The sequence below is a fragment of the Centruroides vittatus genome, unplaced genomic scaffold, assembly GCF_030686945.1.
Source record: "Centruroides vittatus isolate TY-2023 unplaced genomic scaffold, ASM3068694v2 contig_3060, whole genome shotgun sequence".
Taxonomy (NCBI): domain Eukaryota; kingdom Metazoa; phylum Arthropoda; class Arachnida; order Scorpiones; family Buthidae; genus Centruroides; species Centruroides vittatus.
In genome coordinates, this window is record NW_027121964.1 from 416,083 (window position 1) to 431,925 (window position 15,843).

At 30.4% G+C, this 15,843-nt stretch overlaps 1 protein-coding gene across 6 annotated transcripts in view; it reads right to left on the reverse strand.

The window, feature by feature from the left end:
- The window catches only part of LRP1 (LDL receptor protein 1), a 271,088-nt gene extending 262,265 nt beyond the window's left edge, over nucleotides 1–8,823 (reverse strand). For all 6 annotated transcript variants that reach the window (XM_067267543.1, XM_067267545.1, XM_067267547.1 and 3 more), the window contains exon 1: nucleotides 8,557–8,823. In XM_067267543.1, coding sequence (XP_067123644.1) covers nucleotides 8,557–8,641 — 85 coding nt within the window. In that variant the 5' untranslated portion in view covers nucleotides 8,642–8,823. The remainder of the gene's footprint in view (nucleotides 1–8,556) is intronic.
- Between the last annotated feature and the right edge of the window lie 7,020 nt (nucleotides 8,824–15,843).

Here is a 15,843-nt window from a genome sequence, read left to right on the forward strand (position 1 = left end):
AGATGGCAAATAAGTGTTAATTAACTTTGAATTTTGATTTTCTCATGTATACATAAATCCTAATTGACTTAATATATTATGAATATCACAAAGCCAGTTATATTCCATGCATGAAAAGCTAGAGCTTCTTTAAATAAGTTTCACAAAAACCTTTCACTCTTTCTCTAGCAGTTTAAGTCCATTAGATAGGAGAACGAATGTTTTCGGCCATTTTAAATGACCACCTTCACGTTCTATAATATTGAAACGTCAGTTAACAAATATTTCAAATGATGTCATTGTTTAAAAAAGTTCTTCTTTCTTATGATGTCATAACTATGACATCATAACAAAGAAAAATAGTTAACTATGACTATATTAACTATGACATCATAAGACAGAAGAAACTTTTGTAAACAATGACGTCATTTAAATATTTGTTAACTGACGTTCCAATGTTATACAACCTGAAGGCGGCCCTTTAAAATGGTCGAAAACATTTGTTCTCCTATCTAATGGACTTAAGAAACTGCTAGAGAAAGAGTGAAAGATTTTTGTGAAACTTATATTGTAAGGCTGTATCTTTATTAATTGATGAATATAATAATTTCTTGTAACACAATTTCAGTAATCTATTTTCAGACATTCTAAGAATTTGCATTCAGTATCATGAGATTAACTTAACATAAATCATACATAAATAAACAAAATCATACATAATATGATTAAGTTAGAAACAGGATAGCCTGTTCTAACATAACCATAAATCCAAGAGTAGATCCAGAAATTTATAAGTATTTAAAAAAAAAAACCAAAATTATTTTCTCCAAGAAGACATTAGAAAAAGATAATATGTCACATTAACAGATAGTGGTATACAAAAATAATTTATTTTGCGAGTACTTTCGACAGTATATAACTATCCTCTTCACGCAGAATCATTCAGAGAGAACAAAACATTTGAAATTCAGGAAAAAGAACCCCAACTTTAACCAACGTTTTTACAGTTTTTTCAAATTATTTGAAAAATCTGTAAAATTACTCGTAAAATAAAAAATTACTAAAAGATAACTAATAATGATGATAACATAAAGGAAAATGAAAATTTTTCTTTATACAGTAGAGTGTCGTTTATCCGAAGCATATGGGGACTGGGGTTGTTCGAATAACTGATTTTTCAGATAACCGATTATGTATGAAAAAATATATTAACCTGTCCGATGTTGAAATTTTTCTCCGTTGTGTGTCACTTCATGTTGAATTTTTCTCCATTGCATGTCGCTTAGTGTTGAATTTTTGTCAATTTTAGGTCTAACGAAAATTTTTATAATAATAATCGAGGCTATTGTATCGTTAAAAATTATTTCTTCATTTTGTACAAACAAAATAAATATATTGAAAAATATAAAAACAAAAATTATACTTTAGAAGTAAATCTAGTATCAAAAAAGTTCGATTCCAGCACAACACAGTCCGACTGGAAAGTGTTCGGATAAACGACTCTCTACTGTATCATCATCATCAGTTATTCTATCCATAAATACAATTATATGAATAGACTAAATTATCAATGTACAATTTACCATACTTAAGTACAGTTTTCTTACCAGCACGTCTTGCTTTTTTTCATTTCTTGCCTAAGTTTAAATCTTGTTTTAAAAGTTGCAAATATATATATATATATATGTCTTGAACCTATATTATATATATATATTGTAAAACTGACTGTAAATTAAAAATAAATATTGATGTAGGATTTGATAAATTTTTTAAGTGAATTATGGACAACAAAAATTGGAAGAAAATAAAATAAAATTTTCAAACTGTTAAAAAAGAACATAATGAGAAAAGCAATTGCAGAATAGTTTAACCTTTATCCAACTGGAATAAGCAAGCTTAAAAAAACAAAAAAATCAAAACATCTTAATCCTTTCAACATTAGGTTTGGTTCTTGCTCGGTAATGCTTGGTAGCAGGCTTTGCCTGGAAAGTTAATAATTTCAAGGTTATCAGATATGAGAAATTCTTGAGAGAATAGGTATTATCAAAAGTAGCAAACACATCAAGCATGAAAAATTCTCATTTTTGCCAGCAAAAGGGTTAATTCCAGAGAACTGGTACAGTACCTTCAAAATGAGAAAATATATTCACAATCAGAAAAATTTGCTGATTTAGAATAATTTTAATATATTTTTAAAAATAACTCTTTTATTGGTCATGTTTTTCGAAATTAGAATGGAGATGATGGAGTGGAGCCACTATACCCTATATATCAGCACAGTACATCCACAGAGACACATCATGATTAGATTCTACATTTGGTAGTGTTTATTGGGTTTTGGGTGAAGAGGATGGAGGGGCCAACCCTAAAATATCATTAAAATGCATTAACAACTATTAAACTGTTTCAAAAACACTTGCATTACAAATGCAACAAACATAGAGGTCCTCACACATATACTGTTAAACATCATACTGTTTAGAAAACAAAGATATATATCAGTATCAAACACCAACCAACCTTGTCGGGAGAGAGAAGAGAAAAAAGCAAAAATTTACCTTTCATTCATTGTATGGTTTTCATTATGTATTTATCACAAACACAAAGCCAAAGATATCCTGTGTAAGAATGTCAATTTATTAGGCTGCAATCTGAAAAAATTGTAGACCTGTAAATGCCCACTGTTGTCCACCTGTCCTTCCTTAATCTCAAGAACTGAGTTAGATTGATGAAAGCCGAGACCAGATATGGAAAGCTTAAGGGTAGAAGGCCCTGATTAACTATATACAAATTTCTAATTCAAATCAGAAGTCACAAAATTTCAATTTAAAAATTTCCCCTGAAAGGAATCAGATAGATGACTGGCACAACTCGATTGCTAAAGGAAAAGTATGATGTACAGGAGCAAGAATACTAATTTAAAGGTGGAGAGCATATATTTTAAATTAAATAAATTTTAAAATATGATTAAAAATCTCAGCCTGGAATTGTGATGATGTCACAATAAATATTTGCTCATTTTTATGATAAATATTTTTTAGCCAGAATACGATTTTTAAAAGTTTCGCATACAAAAAATAAAAAAGAATTAAAATTATACAGCCAAATGATTACCAGATTATATTGAGCTATTTTACTGCTACTATTAATAATTAAATGCTAAGTAATTCGGCACTATCACATTTTAGATGTTGATGCTTGTTGAAATTTTTTTAATAACTTTTATCATAGCTTAAAGCAAAACCTTACCAATTATAAAAGTAATTTAGAAGAACTTGAAGGACTGATGTTTTTAACTAGTAAAAGTTTTTATTTTTTAAACAAAAATGTAAGCCTACTTTTTGTTTAAACAAGAAATACAAGGATAACAAACACAAAGAATAATTGTCTTGTAGTTACTTCTATTAATAATGTATATTAATTTTGTTTTTTATGCATCAAGACATTTTATGGTTCTCTTTATGACCAATTTTATATAATTTTTTTTTTATCACAGTTTTCACATTATTTATTCAAAATATGAAAAAACCATAATTCATATTAAGTGCATTAACATTATTATAAAATCAAAGTGTTGAAAATTCTGTGTGGAGTACATTGTCAACATGTTAAAAAAATATACACATGATATTCAATTACAGAAACATTACAGTATTCACAAAGTCACAAACGAAAACCTTTTAACAGTGTTGTATTGGACAGAGAACCAACTAACGTTTTTGCCCTCCACCAAGGCCTTCTTCAGGTTGAGAACTAAATGTCAACCCCCTCCAGGCCGCCAGAACGATGTTGCCCGAGATATAAACATAGTACGTAGAAGTTAAAAGTACAACACTGTTAAAAGGTTTTCATTTGTGACTTTGTGTTACCCACTACAGTGTTAATAGTAGACGACGTTTATTGCGTTATTACAGTATTCAATGTTTATTGCATTTTATATTAATTATAACAGGAGAGAAAAGTAAACTGGAAAAAAAATATTGGAATCATAATAAAAACTTAAAAATGGAATTAAAAACATTAAATTTACAATTTTAAGAACAAAAACTATTTCCAAATTCAAATCTAATTAACCCAAACTATTTAATCAATAAGTTTAATTTTTTGTTATTTTCAGTCTATATCTGATTAATCAATCAGACAAATTTGATTAATCAAATGAATTCTTATAACCCAGAACAGCCTTAACAGTTTGATACATTATAATCAAATTATATTAAAAAACTTGGCTATTTTAAACTTCTTTATATTCGTACGTCAATTGCCAAAATGATTCGGCATAAAGTCACGATGAATTATTACTATTATGATTGAAAGCTAATTAGAATTATTTGTTTATGCATCATTGTTTTAAATTTTTAACTTTTTCCAGACTATTTTAAGTTATTGTTTCTTAAAAATAATGCGAAAATGAAGTATTTTTAGAAAACTCTGAATTACCATATCATAGTAATTGCATTCATTATTATTAATTATTTTAATATTTCGTGAAATATTAAAATGTTATTAATATAAGAATAAATCAATATTTACAGACAAAAAATTTTAATTTCAATCATTTGCACAAAACAAAAAAGTGTTCATATGTATGTAATTTCATTAGATATTAGAATTTATTAACATTTCCTCACCAATAGCAATAAAATGAGACAAGAAGAAATAATGTTAATTATGTGTAAAGTGTAAGGATTTATATTTCTAAGTAATAAAACACACACGTACATACCTATACATAGGCTATATATTGTACTTTTTACTAATTATGGTAATTATTTCATTATCTTGAAATATTTTATAATTCTTAAATAAAAATGAATAATGTAATTGCATAAAGTTATTTTCAAAATTACTAAAAACATTAAATATACCGAAAAATTATTTGTGAAAGTGAAAAGTTTCAAATAATGTTATTAATTATAATTAAAAATGGAATTCATAAAAAACAGTGTATCTAGCTAAATCTAACTCTTAGAATTTCTCTAAAATATTTAATTATGAAACAAATTTATAAATAATTACTAGTAATTATTTTTTTTAAATTGTAGAATGACTTAATATGCAGCAAAATAAAGGTAATTAATAGAAGATCAAATGACACATTAACATGACACATCCAACCAATTTGTCAGGTGTCCTTGACACATTAACATGTTGGAAACAACCAATCATTTTATGTTCTGAATTCATGTTTTACTTAACTTCAACTTATTAAGGAAAGTAATTTTAAATAAAGATCTTTGTATGTAATAAAAATGTTAAACTAAAAGAATTCGATCAAAATGTAAAATGACGAAAATTCATTCCAACGATATAAATTATCATAGATCATTTTCATTTCATTTTCATAAATATTAATCGAGTAATATTTTAACTTTCAATTATGTATTTCAAAATAAAGTAATATAGCAATGAATTTGTTGGAAAATATATTTACTTTATTTTATAATTAATAATATTCGATAAAAATTAAATCAAATCTCATAATGATTCATTGAATTTTATTTCAGTTAGTACGGAATTTGAAAGTAAGGTTAGGTAACTACAGAATATGTGACAAATAACACTGAGTTAGAATTTGGTATTTAAGCTTGTTTCCCATTTTACAAATTAATTGTAAAATCTAAATTTAGAATCAGTTTTCATAAATATTAGAGAAGTATTGTTCAAGTGCTAATTCTTATTAAAATTTAATTACTTAAAAAGAATGAAGAGATGAAAAATATGAGAAGTAGGAATATGCAATACGTGCATCATATAAATAAATATAGAAGGACTGTTTAACTTGTAAAATATTTGTTTTTTCCTAAATGAAGATTCATTCAAAAAGAACTACAACTTCATTTAATTCTATGTAAATTCCATATATAAATTTATATATAGCGATTAGAAAAAGTTGGAAATTACTAGTGAGGTTGAGGCCGAAGTTTTAAATGCGAAAACGTGTACGTCGGACGTTCAGCGCCGCTTTCCTACAAGCCTAGAAGTTTGACAATGGTGTTTGGAATGTCGAGCATGATTCCACTGACTTTCCAAATGCCATTGTCAAACTTCTACGCTTACAGGAAAGCGGCGCTGAATGTCCGACATACACGTTTTCGCATTTAAAACTTCAGCCTCAACCTCGCTATTAACAAAATTTTTACTTATATTAAATTCGAAATGAAGAAGGAATTTATTTCTGATTTGCAACATAATACAATAAAAAATATAACAGACAAAAATTTCAAAATATCTTAAAATAGTCTTTAGAAAAATTGAAAGTTTTGCCTAAATATTTTTTTTTTTATTTTATAGGTTTTATGAAAACTATGAAATAAAAATATAATTAATAAAACAACTGTACCATTTTGGTTGGAAAAAGTACGACATAAAAAATTAAATTTTATTTTATGATTTTTAAATATAATAACTAAAATTGATTCATGTAATCTACATAACTTTATTATATGTTATGTTAAATATGAAGAATAACAATTGTAATAAAATTAATACACAACTAACCATCAACTGTACTAATTGGGCAAATTACAAGCAACAAATATTAAAATTGAAAATTACAGTAGAACATCGATTATCCGAATACAGATCGACCAAAACGTCGGTTAACCGAAAGCGTTCCAGTCGGCAAATTCAAATTTCCACTAGTGCTGTGGCGCTGCAGCACTCTTTCCCTTCCTGACAACCTAAACTGTAGGCCTATTTTAATGTACCACTTTACATAAGATATGTATTTATAAAACATATGATATAAAATATATACAATACAGTTTTGTGCTTAATATATATATTTTTAAAAATGATCAGTTATGCGAAAAATCTCTTAACCGAACAATCCCAGTCCCGAATTGTTTCAAATAATCGATGCTCTATTGTACGTTGCTTGTAATCTGTCCAATTCGTACGGTTCATGGTTGATTGTGTATTAATTTATACTTATCAGGTTAATATAATGTTGTGTTGTCATAATAAAATTATTTTCTATTTAAAATTATACACCATGTAACAAGCCTTGGCTTTTCCCAATATAACAAACTTTATGTAACTTACATATTAAGTATACTATTTCAATTGTAAATGACAATTACAAATTTTACATATTATATTTTAATTTTGAATAGGTTTTGCCTATACTGTATTTATAATAATAAAATTACTTTTGATATCTGCTGTACTATAAATAAGATCATTTTAATTTGTGTAATAATGCACAAATTTAAAATGTAAAAAGTTAATGTTTTTAAGAAATTAACTGCATTAAATAGTGAATGCTTTTTTTTTATAAACAAATTTTAAAAATCATTTAAATAAACCATTAATACTGCACTCTTAGAACCTATAACCGGAGTGACCTATAACCGGTGTATAACCTATAACCTAAGTTCAGTAGAGAGTGCAGTATTTTACACATCCTGGTGTTTTACAGTGTAATGTAGTATAAACCATTAATATTGAATTTATTTAAAAACTGTTTACAATTAGATTAAATTTTCCAGTAATTATAATTAGAATATTACATTTAAAGAAAAATATGTTACTTAATTTTTTTATAACTTTTCATATTGAAATTTCTAAAATTCTTAATCTGACAGAATGTCAAAGGATATTTTTAATCTTTTAAAACTATCCTATAAAATTTCAAGTTTCTATTCCAAAGTATTTTTGAGATATTTACTGAACACAATCACATCAAAATCAATAACAATCAGATAGCAGATAAAATTTTTTTCTTCTTTCTCTTTAAATATTTCATAATGTATCGAAAATTTAAACTATTTTAACTTACAATTATAACAAAATAACATCTTAGCAAATGACAAAAAACATACTTTAATATTCTCAACAGATTTAGATCACGGCGTATCTTTTATTCACTAAAAACATCTGGCCTCAAAAGCAAGCTGTTTATCATTCGAGTTGTCTAAATTATTTATGTAATAAATATTTCTTACGATAACCGATATTTAGGGTAAGGAAGATTTCTTAGGAAGATCGTAACGCAAGAAAAAAAAAAATGAAACTTAATTTAATTACGATCGCATTTTTTCGTAATTACTCTAATTTTTTAAATTAAATTTACGCACTTTACAAGCGATAATTTCCATACAGTACATAACAAGGGAGTTTCATTTGTAACTCATCCCAAAATAAATAACCAAAGATAATATTTTCAGAACTAACATACAAACAAACTAATTTCAAACATCAGCTGAAATGAAAACACATCTATTACTCATCATAACAACAGTTGCAGATCATTATCCTGGGCATGTTATTTAACAAGCACAGGATAATGATCTGTTAACTGTAGTGTTAACACTGTGCTTTGAACTTTGAGTGTTGTACAATGTATTTGTATATCTGATTAGTTTGAATCATGTATAATCTGAATCAGTGTATTATTTATAAAGATTTAATACAAAGTATGATCTTTTCTTTGTTGAATCTATTAAGTACTTTAATATTTTTGTCATACAGAAACCTGTCAGTTTTTCTGATCATCCTTATAGTTATTATGTTTGCACGAGTAAATTATAAATGTATATTAAATGAATAATAATATATAAATTTGGCTCTTACTTTTGGAAGATTCGGTGGAACTCTCGGTCTTCAACAATCCACCACATGTGAAAAGAAGAAGGAAAAGAAATAGGAGTTTGTACATTTCAGTTTACTTATGTGGCCACTTTGGATACCATTTCGAGACTTTCCTTGACAAATACTTGTGCAATAATCGAGACCACACCAGACTTTCTATCGGAAACTTTTCAACACCATTCGATTAACCCTAACCTTGAAAGATACTTGTTTATTGATGACGTCATTCACTTTGCAGTGTATGTTTGCCAATCACGATCCGTGTTTGAACACTTGTCTATTATGCTTGCGCAACAATAATACGGAAATTCGTTGTAGCCATGTCAATTCGAGTAATTTCCTTCCAATTTTTTTTCTTTTTTTTAATGTAATATAGATAAATTATCGATCGTTTCTGTCTCTTTATTAATTTTAAATATTAAAATCAGCAAATATTTTTATTTTTTTTTTTATTCATAAAATATCGTGGTTTATTTCGAGAATTCTACGTTATTTATTTAAAAAAGGTTTGGCATAAGTTAAAAAATAGTCAAACTTATTCGTTTCCGTGTTTAAATATCAAATTTAAAACTTCTCGTCTTCATACACCGAGTTTCATTTCTACATTCGTATAGGCGTATTCCGTTACCATTCAGAAAAGCGAGGTTGACGCCGAGGTTTTAAACGAGAAAACGTGTACGTCGGACGTTCGGTGCCGCTTTCCTGTAAGTCTACAAGTTTGACAATAGTGTTTGGAAAGTCAGTAAAATCATGCTCGACATTCCAAACGCCATTGTCAAACTTCTAGGCTTGCGGGAAAGCGGCGCCGAACGTCCGACGTACACGTTTTCGCGTTGAAAACTTCGGCTTCAACCTCGCTAATATTAAGATTATGAGAGGAAAAAGGGCAGAAATCGAATTCGTATCGGATCCGTGTTATTTTGTTAAAGATGCGATTTATGTCCGTATTTACCATTCCAATAAATTTCTTCTTTTATATATCCTACAACAAAGGTATTTCACTAAAAATAAATCATTGTATTAAAAATACTAAAATGCGAAAACGAATTTAATTTCAAACTAAATGGGTTTATGTGTTAATATTAATTTAATACATAATAAAGTACAGTATTGTCAATATATAGAAATAACCTAACTAATTTAAATTTACGAATGTCAAACTAAAAATGTCTTGATTTCTGTAAAATGTCATCTGATACGTGCGATGCAATGTGTATTTACATAAGAATTCTAAATAAATATGTAATGAACTGAAGTATAAATATTAAAATCATAAAAATCAATTTTTTGATTTCGAATTATCACAAATACAAATATAATTAAATTGTTTGACTTTTTATTATGTAAATAAATTGTCCGAAGAAAGTCATGCATCTTAGATTTTTGATTCTTATGTAGTTTAGAAACCTTTTTGTATACCTTTGTATTTGCTTTTTTGTTTATTTATCCCGTCTAATCCATATTTTTAGAGAATGCCTCGGACAATGAAACGAACCTTTCATGGAAACAATACTATAGTTGACTATAAAAAAAGATGGCTTCCTCCGTGCGTCTGTTCATTCTAAAAACAATCTTAAAATCGAAAATTTGTTTCTAATTCTCACTCACTCTTATTTTTAATATAAAAAATAGAAATCAGTTAGTTTTAAAACAAATCAGTAAAGTTTATTACCGTAAACTTTATTTAAAACTTTGCTTATATTTCTAAATCTGTGGCGTACTTTATACGAAGGTGTGTGTGTGTTGGATCTCCCCAGAGGCTTTAGGAATAAAATTTAAACTAAAAAAATTTGTCTTAAACAGCAAATCTAAAATTACATTTTATCACTGAATTGTTTCATTTTTTATTGAGCGGGGCTCTCTTAGCGACGACTTTGATGTCTGTGCTACGGTTAACTCCTCTGAAACTGCTTAACCGATTTAAATAATTTAAATTTAATCCATATCTGTTTAGGTAATGACGCAAATAACATCTTAAAATTCGACCTGTGACCGGAGATATACAAGATCAAAGTTCACATTGTTAAGTCTATGGGCAAAGTTGGCATCAAATTTCAATCGATCTTTTTGATAACACTGAAATATGTTGATTTCTCTCAGGGTTTTCTTCTTTGATTTATAATAGACAAATTAAAACTTTGCTGATTCATAATTCGTAACATATTTAACCCTCGGGGTGCCTGGTGAAGAAATTTCCACCGAGCGCCTGATGGGGTCCCACAGACCCCAAAATAAAACACTACATTATATGGCTTGTAAAGATAATTTTAATGTTATGTTAATATATATATATATATATATATATATATATATATATATATATACATACAATAGGTTTATTAAGACATATTTAGAATAAAACAATCATTGATTTACGTGAAATATTTATTTACACGACTACATAATAAAAAACATCAACTTTTTTTGTTGTAACAAAAATATTAACTTTGTTTCTTTAGAAATCATGATGTAATCTCATTATAATTTAAGTATTTTGGCTTCATTTTAATGGCACTTAATATAATTATCTGTTAAAGCATAAAAATTAAGCTTCTTCACTTAAAATTTGAAATTGAGAATTCAGGCATTTTTCCCATAGGAATTTCTCATGTCCCATGCAAATAAATCTGGATCATTTTTTACAGACGCTCAGTAGCTGCTTAAACGTTTATCTACTGACAACGTAAACGTGTTATAAATTAAGCAAACACAAAAAATATTACTTACACTTTTGCAACGCGGAGCGCCTGGTGGGGTCTGTGAGACCCGGCACTTATTCAAACACGCCTTGTTCGCAGGATATCGCGCGATGAATTAAAAATTTTGCGGGGATCGCAAGCGCATGAAGAGAACTGAAGCTACTAATAACCTTAAGTCGATAACGCAAATATTAAAATAGTTATGAACTTTTGAAAATGAGTCGGGCCTCTCAGACCCCACCAGGCACCCCGAGGGGTAACACTGTAACATGGATGCTGAAAATTAGCTAAAAAAATTACGGGTCTCACATAAATATAGCAAATGCTAAGCGTTCGCATTCAGCCTGTGTTACTATAATTTCATGTTATTAAAATTTATAAGTAGGTCTGCCCACACGGGCACGCCTAGTTATAATATAAAAGAAAAGTGTTCGGTTATCAATTGCATACGTATACTATGTAATTGTGATTGTTTTAGAACAGTGATTCCCATCACCACCGACCCTTTGTCTCTGTAAACTTATACCCAACGTCCCCCAACCGTACCCCAACGCTCCCTAACCCATTTTCCCTTGTGTGAGAAAGGCTTGGAAATATTCTTAAAAACACTTTTCTATGAACCTCGCATTTTGTGTCCTTACCGTGCATTGTTTTCAGCGTCGGGAAACCATTAAACGCAATGTTTCTTCTTGCCAGTTTTAATGGAGAAAAGGAAAAGGTTGTCAGTGACCCCAACCCTCGTCTATGGTCACTCAGTTCAGATCCTGTACCTGCTTCTAGCGCCCCTGCCATCCACTTGCTTCTCTTGCCCAAATAGATTTATTAACCGCAGCTTTACTAACTAGATTTCTTGAAAGTTTTCTCCAACTTAAAAAATAATAGACTTTAATAATTTATAGTGCGATAATGTAGCTTTTTGGACATTGAATTTGTAATATGTAGTAACATTTTAATGAAAACAAGCAATTATTTATTGCGACATTGTCACAATACCGAACTGTAATTTTTAATCATATATTTTTTAATTTATTAGGTTGGGGAAAAAGAAATCCATTATTTTGTTGCTAGATGGCTGTAGTGATATATATCTCGTAAAGTATTGATCAAACAAGTTCAGACTTGTGCTCACTGGAAAAGTGACATTTTATACTAAAAAAAATTCTGTTACAGTTTTTTGATTGGTCGATTTAGTTGTGAGTTATAAGGTGTAAAAGATGGAAGTTACCAAAGAGAAAATTTGGTATGTTTTACAATTTTGCTTTGATAAAGGCGAAAATGCAATCCAGGCGGCTGAAATTGTGAATGATGTTTATGGTCCCGATACTGTCACAGCCAATTATGCACAATTTTAGTTTCGTCGATTCTATTCTGGTAATTTCGATGTTAAAGATGCACCTCGCATAGGTAGGCCCGTCATTAAAAATGTCAATAGAATCATGGAAATGATTGAAATGGGCAAGCATGTTAGCAGTTGTAGCATCACCCAGGAGCTAAAGATTGACCACAAAACAGTTTTAAACTATCTGCTTAAAGCTGGATTCAAAAAGAAGCTTGATGTTTGGGTGCCACACGAATTGACGCAAAAAACATGATGGATCGAATTTTCATCTGCAAAGCCTTGGCCAAATGGAACAAAATCGACCCATTTCTTAAATGGATGGTGACTGGGGATGAGAAATGAGTCACATATGACAATATTGTGTGAAAACGAGCGTGGTCAAAGCGCAGTGAAGCGGCTCAAAATGGTGGCCAAACCAGGAATAATGGCCAGGAAGGATTTGCTGTGCATTTGGTGGGACTGTAAAGGAATCATCTACTATGAGCTGCTTCCATATGGTCAAACATTAAATTCGGACCTCTACTGTCAACAATTAAACCATTGGAAGCTAGCAATTGATCAGAAGCGGCCAGAATTGGCCAACAGGAGAAGTGTTGTTTTTCATCAGGACAACGCCACGTCACACACGTCTATAGGGACTTGCCAGAAACTCTGGGAGCTTAGTTGGGAAGTTTTGATGCATCCACCTTATAGTGCGGACCTGGCACCAAGCAATTACCATCTTTTTTTATCATTGCAAAACTTCCTTAGTGATAAAAAATTGGCGTCAAGAGAAGATCACGAAAATCGCTTAGTTGAGTTTTTTGCCAATAGGGACCAGGGCTTCTATGAGAGAGGCATTATGAAGTTACCTTTAAAATGTCAACAAATTATAAAACAAAACGGTGCATATTTGACCTAAATCGGACAATCCGAACCACGTTAAATAAAGTCTTAAAATAAACATAAAAATAATGGATTTCTTTTTCCCCAACCTAATATTTAATTTAAAATATATATGCTCTCGGTCTCAAATTAGCAGTCTTTTGCCCTGTACAGTATACTTTTCATGTTAGCAAAAGAGTCATGCCGGTCATCTATCTAACTCCTTTCAGGGGAAAATTTTTGAATTGAAATAAAGTGACTTACGGTTTGCATAGAAAGTTCGTATATACTTTATAAAAACGAAGAGAAAAAAAACGAAACCAACAATTTTAGATTTTTAGTTTTATTGTTTTTAAGCTACAACGAACAAATAGTTCGTTTATAGTTAATTGGTGCATAATGCCCCTAATCTTTCTGTGAGGTTTCCGACTGGGGGCTGACTATGTCAAGAGGGTCGAGCGGTCGCGAAGGCTCGTATGTGGGTGATCGGCACTGAGACAGACTCTACGGTTACAAGAAACCGTTTATTTGACACGAAAGAAGCTTACAAGATTTCCGCGATCTTGGAAGTTCTAGGTCGGCAGCAGTCTCTGGGTCTTCCTCTCCTTTCCCATATAGTCCCATTTTGAAGGAGTGTTCCTAGGTCGCGAATGGCCAGTTCCCTCGACGACTCCGCGACTCCAGGACGATGCGGTCGACTTCCGTTGATGGAAAGATGTCGATCCGAGGTCAGGAGACGGAAACGAAGATGGGCACGAGACACACACACAACAATAGATCCGTCACTTGGAACTTTCGGGAGAAGAAGCCCTCGCGTCCTTGAATTCTCAGGTTTTATCTGTTTTCCTCCGATTCCACTTTCCGATTGGTTTCTCCTCGTCATCTGGTGACAATTCGAAACCTTTCGGGGGCGCGGGAGAGGTCAAAATCGAAGTTTAATTCGATTCCCATTCGGAGATAGACAATCTACGTTTCTCCATTGTTCTATTGTTTAAAAGTTCGCGTCGTTTTCATTAAGAAAAACTATTTATAACTTCTATTTTTTTTTCTCTAAAAAATAATTTTTTCCTAAAAAGAAATGATTTTAACGCGAATTTCAGCGAGGTTCGGACCTATCCAGAGCCTCACATTTCCATATTTGGTCTCGGCTCTCATCTATCTAACTCCGTTTTCGAGATTAAAAAAGAACAGCCAGACAAAGGTGGGAATTTATAGGTCTACAATGTGTTCAAATTGCAGCCCAACAATTATAGCACAACGAAAAAAGAATGTTTTGCCAAATGCAAATCTCTTCTTGTGCTTCGTGAACACAAAGAAACACAATAGAAAATTAAAAATCTGTGAATTCCGTGTTTTTAGATATTTGAATAAATTTATTTATTTTCATTTTTTCCTGTAATTCTTTTAATTTCCTGTAATTTTTTTAAATTCTTTCCGCCCTGTAGGCACTAAGAGGGCCTTTTTTTTAGTAGGCCCATTATGGGTTCGGGCAGGCCCACAATGGGGCGACCGGGTGGTGAGGGGCGGGGCCCAACATATCCGAACGGACCACCCCCCGAAAAATTCCTGGGGATTTCTCGACCCGTTCGAATTCGAACCTGGGTCACCCAAATCGGTAGACTGCCACCTTGACCGCTCGGCTATCCGGCCTTGCAAAACTAGTGTTAATTCCGTATAACTTCACAGTTGTTATACAAGCAATTGAATAATCGTATATTTATGCCGATCGAATGGTAGGAATGGTAGCAAAAGTTTCTCTTTTCCTTATCAGTAATATTTATTTCGTGTATATTATTTCGCTTTCTTGAAAGTTTTATTTTTTCAATTATACTCTATGAGTATTTTTTAAAATATTTGTATAGTCTTATTAATATTACGTTAAAAACTAAGTTCCATTCGAAGTTAGTTTTAAAACCGTTACACCTTTATTAGTTGAGTGATGTTAAATACTGTACATATTACGCTTTATGTAAAATAATAACTACTACAGTACAACATTACATAAGAGTAATACGTATGATAATTACATAAGCTTAATACGTAATACATATGATACTTATAATTCAATATCATTATATCATCAATATAATAAGTATCATTATAATTATAAACAAATGAGAATGTTTTCACAATTCGGTTCTTTATTTAGGAGAAATTTGGTATTTTGTTTCTTGTAACAAAATCGGTGCAAAAAGTTCCGTCCAGGAAAAGAAGTGCCGTAACGATCCGTCCAGCCCCAACCTACCCCTGCGGTACACCAGCGGTTCATCATCCGATGAAAACCTCTTCTAGATGTGTTTCTTTAAATGTCCAAGAAAAGTCTCATGTCGCTCATATCAAAGTCGAGTAGTTTAGACATTATTATGG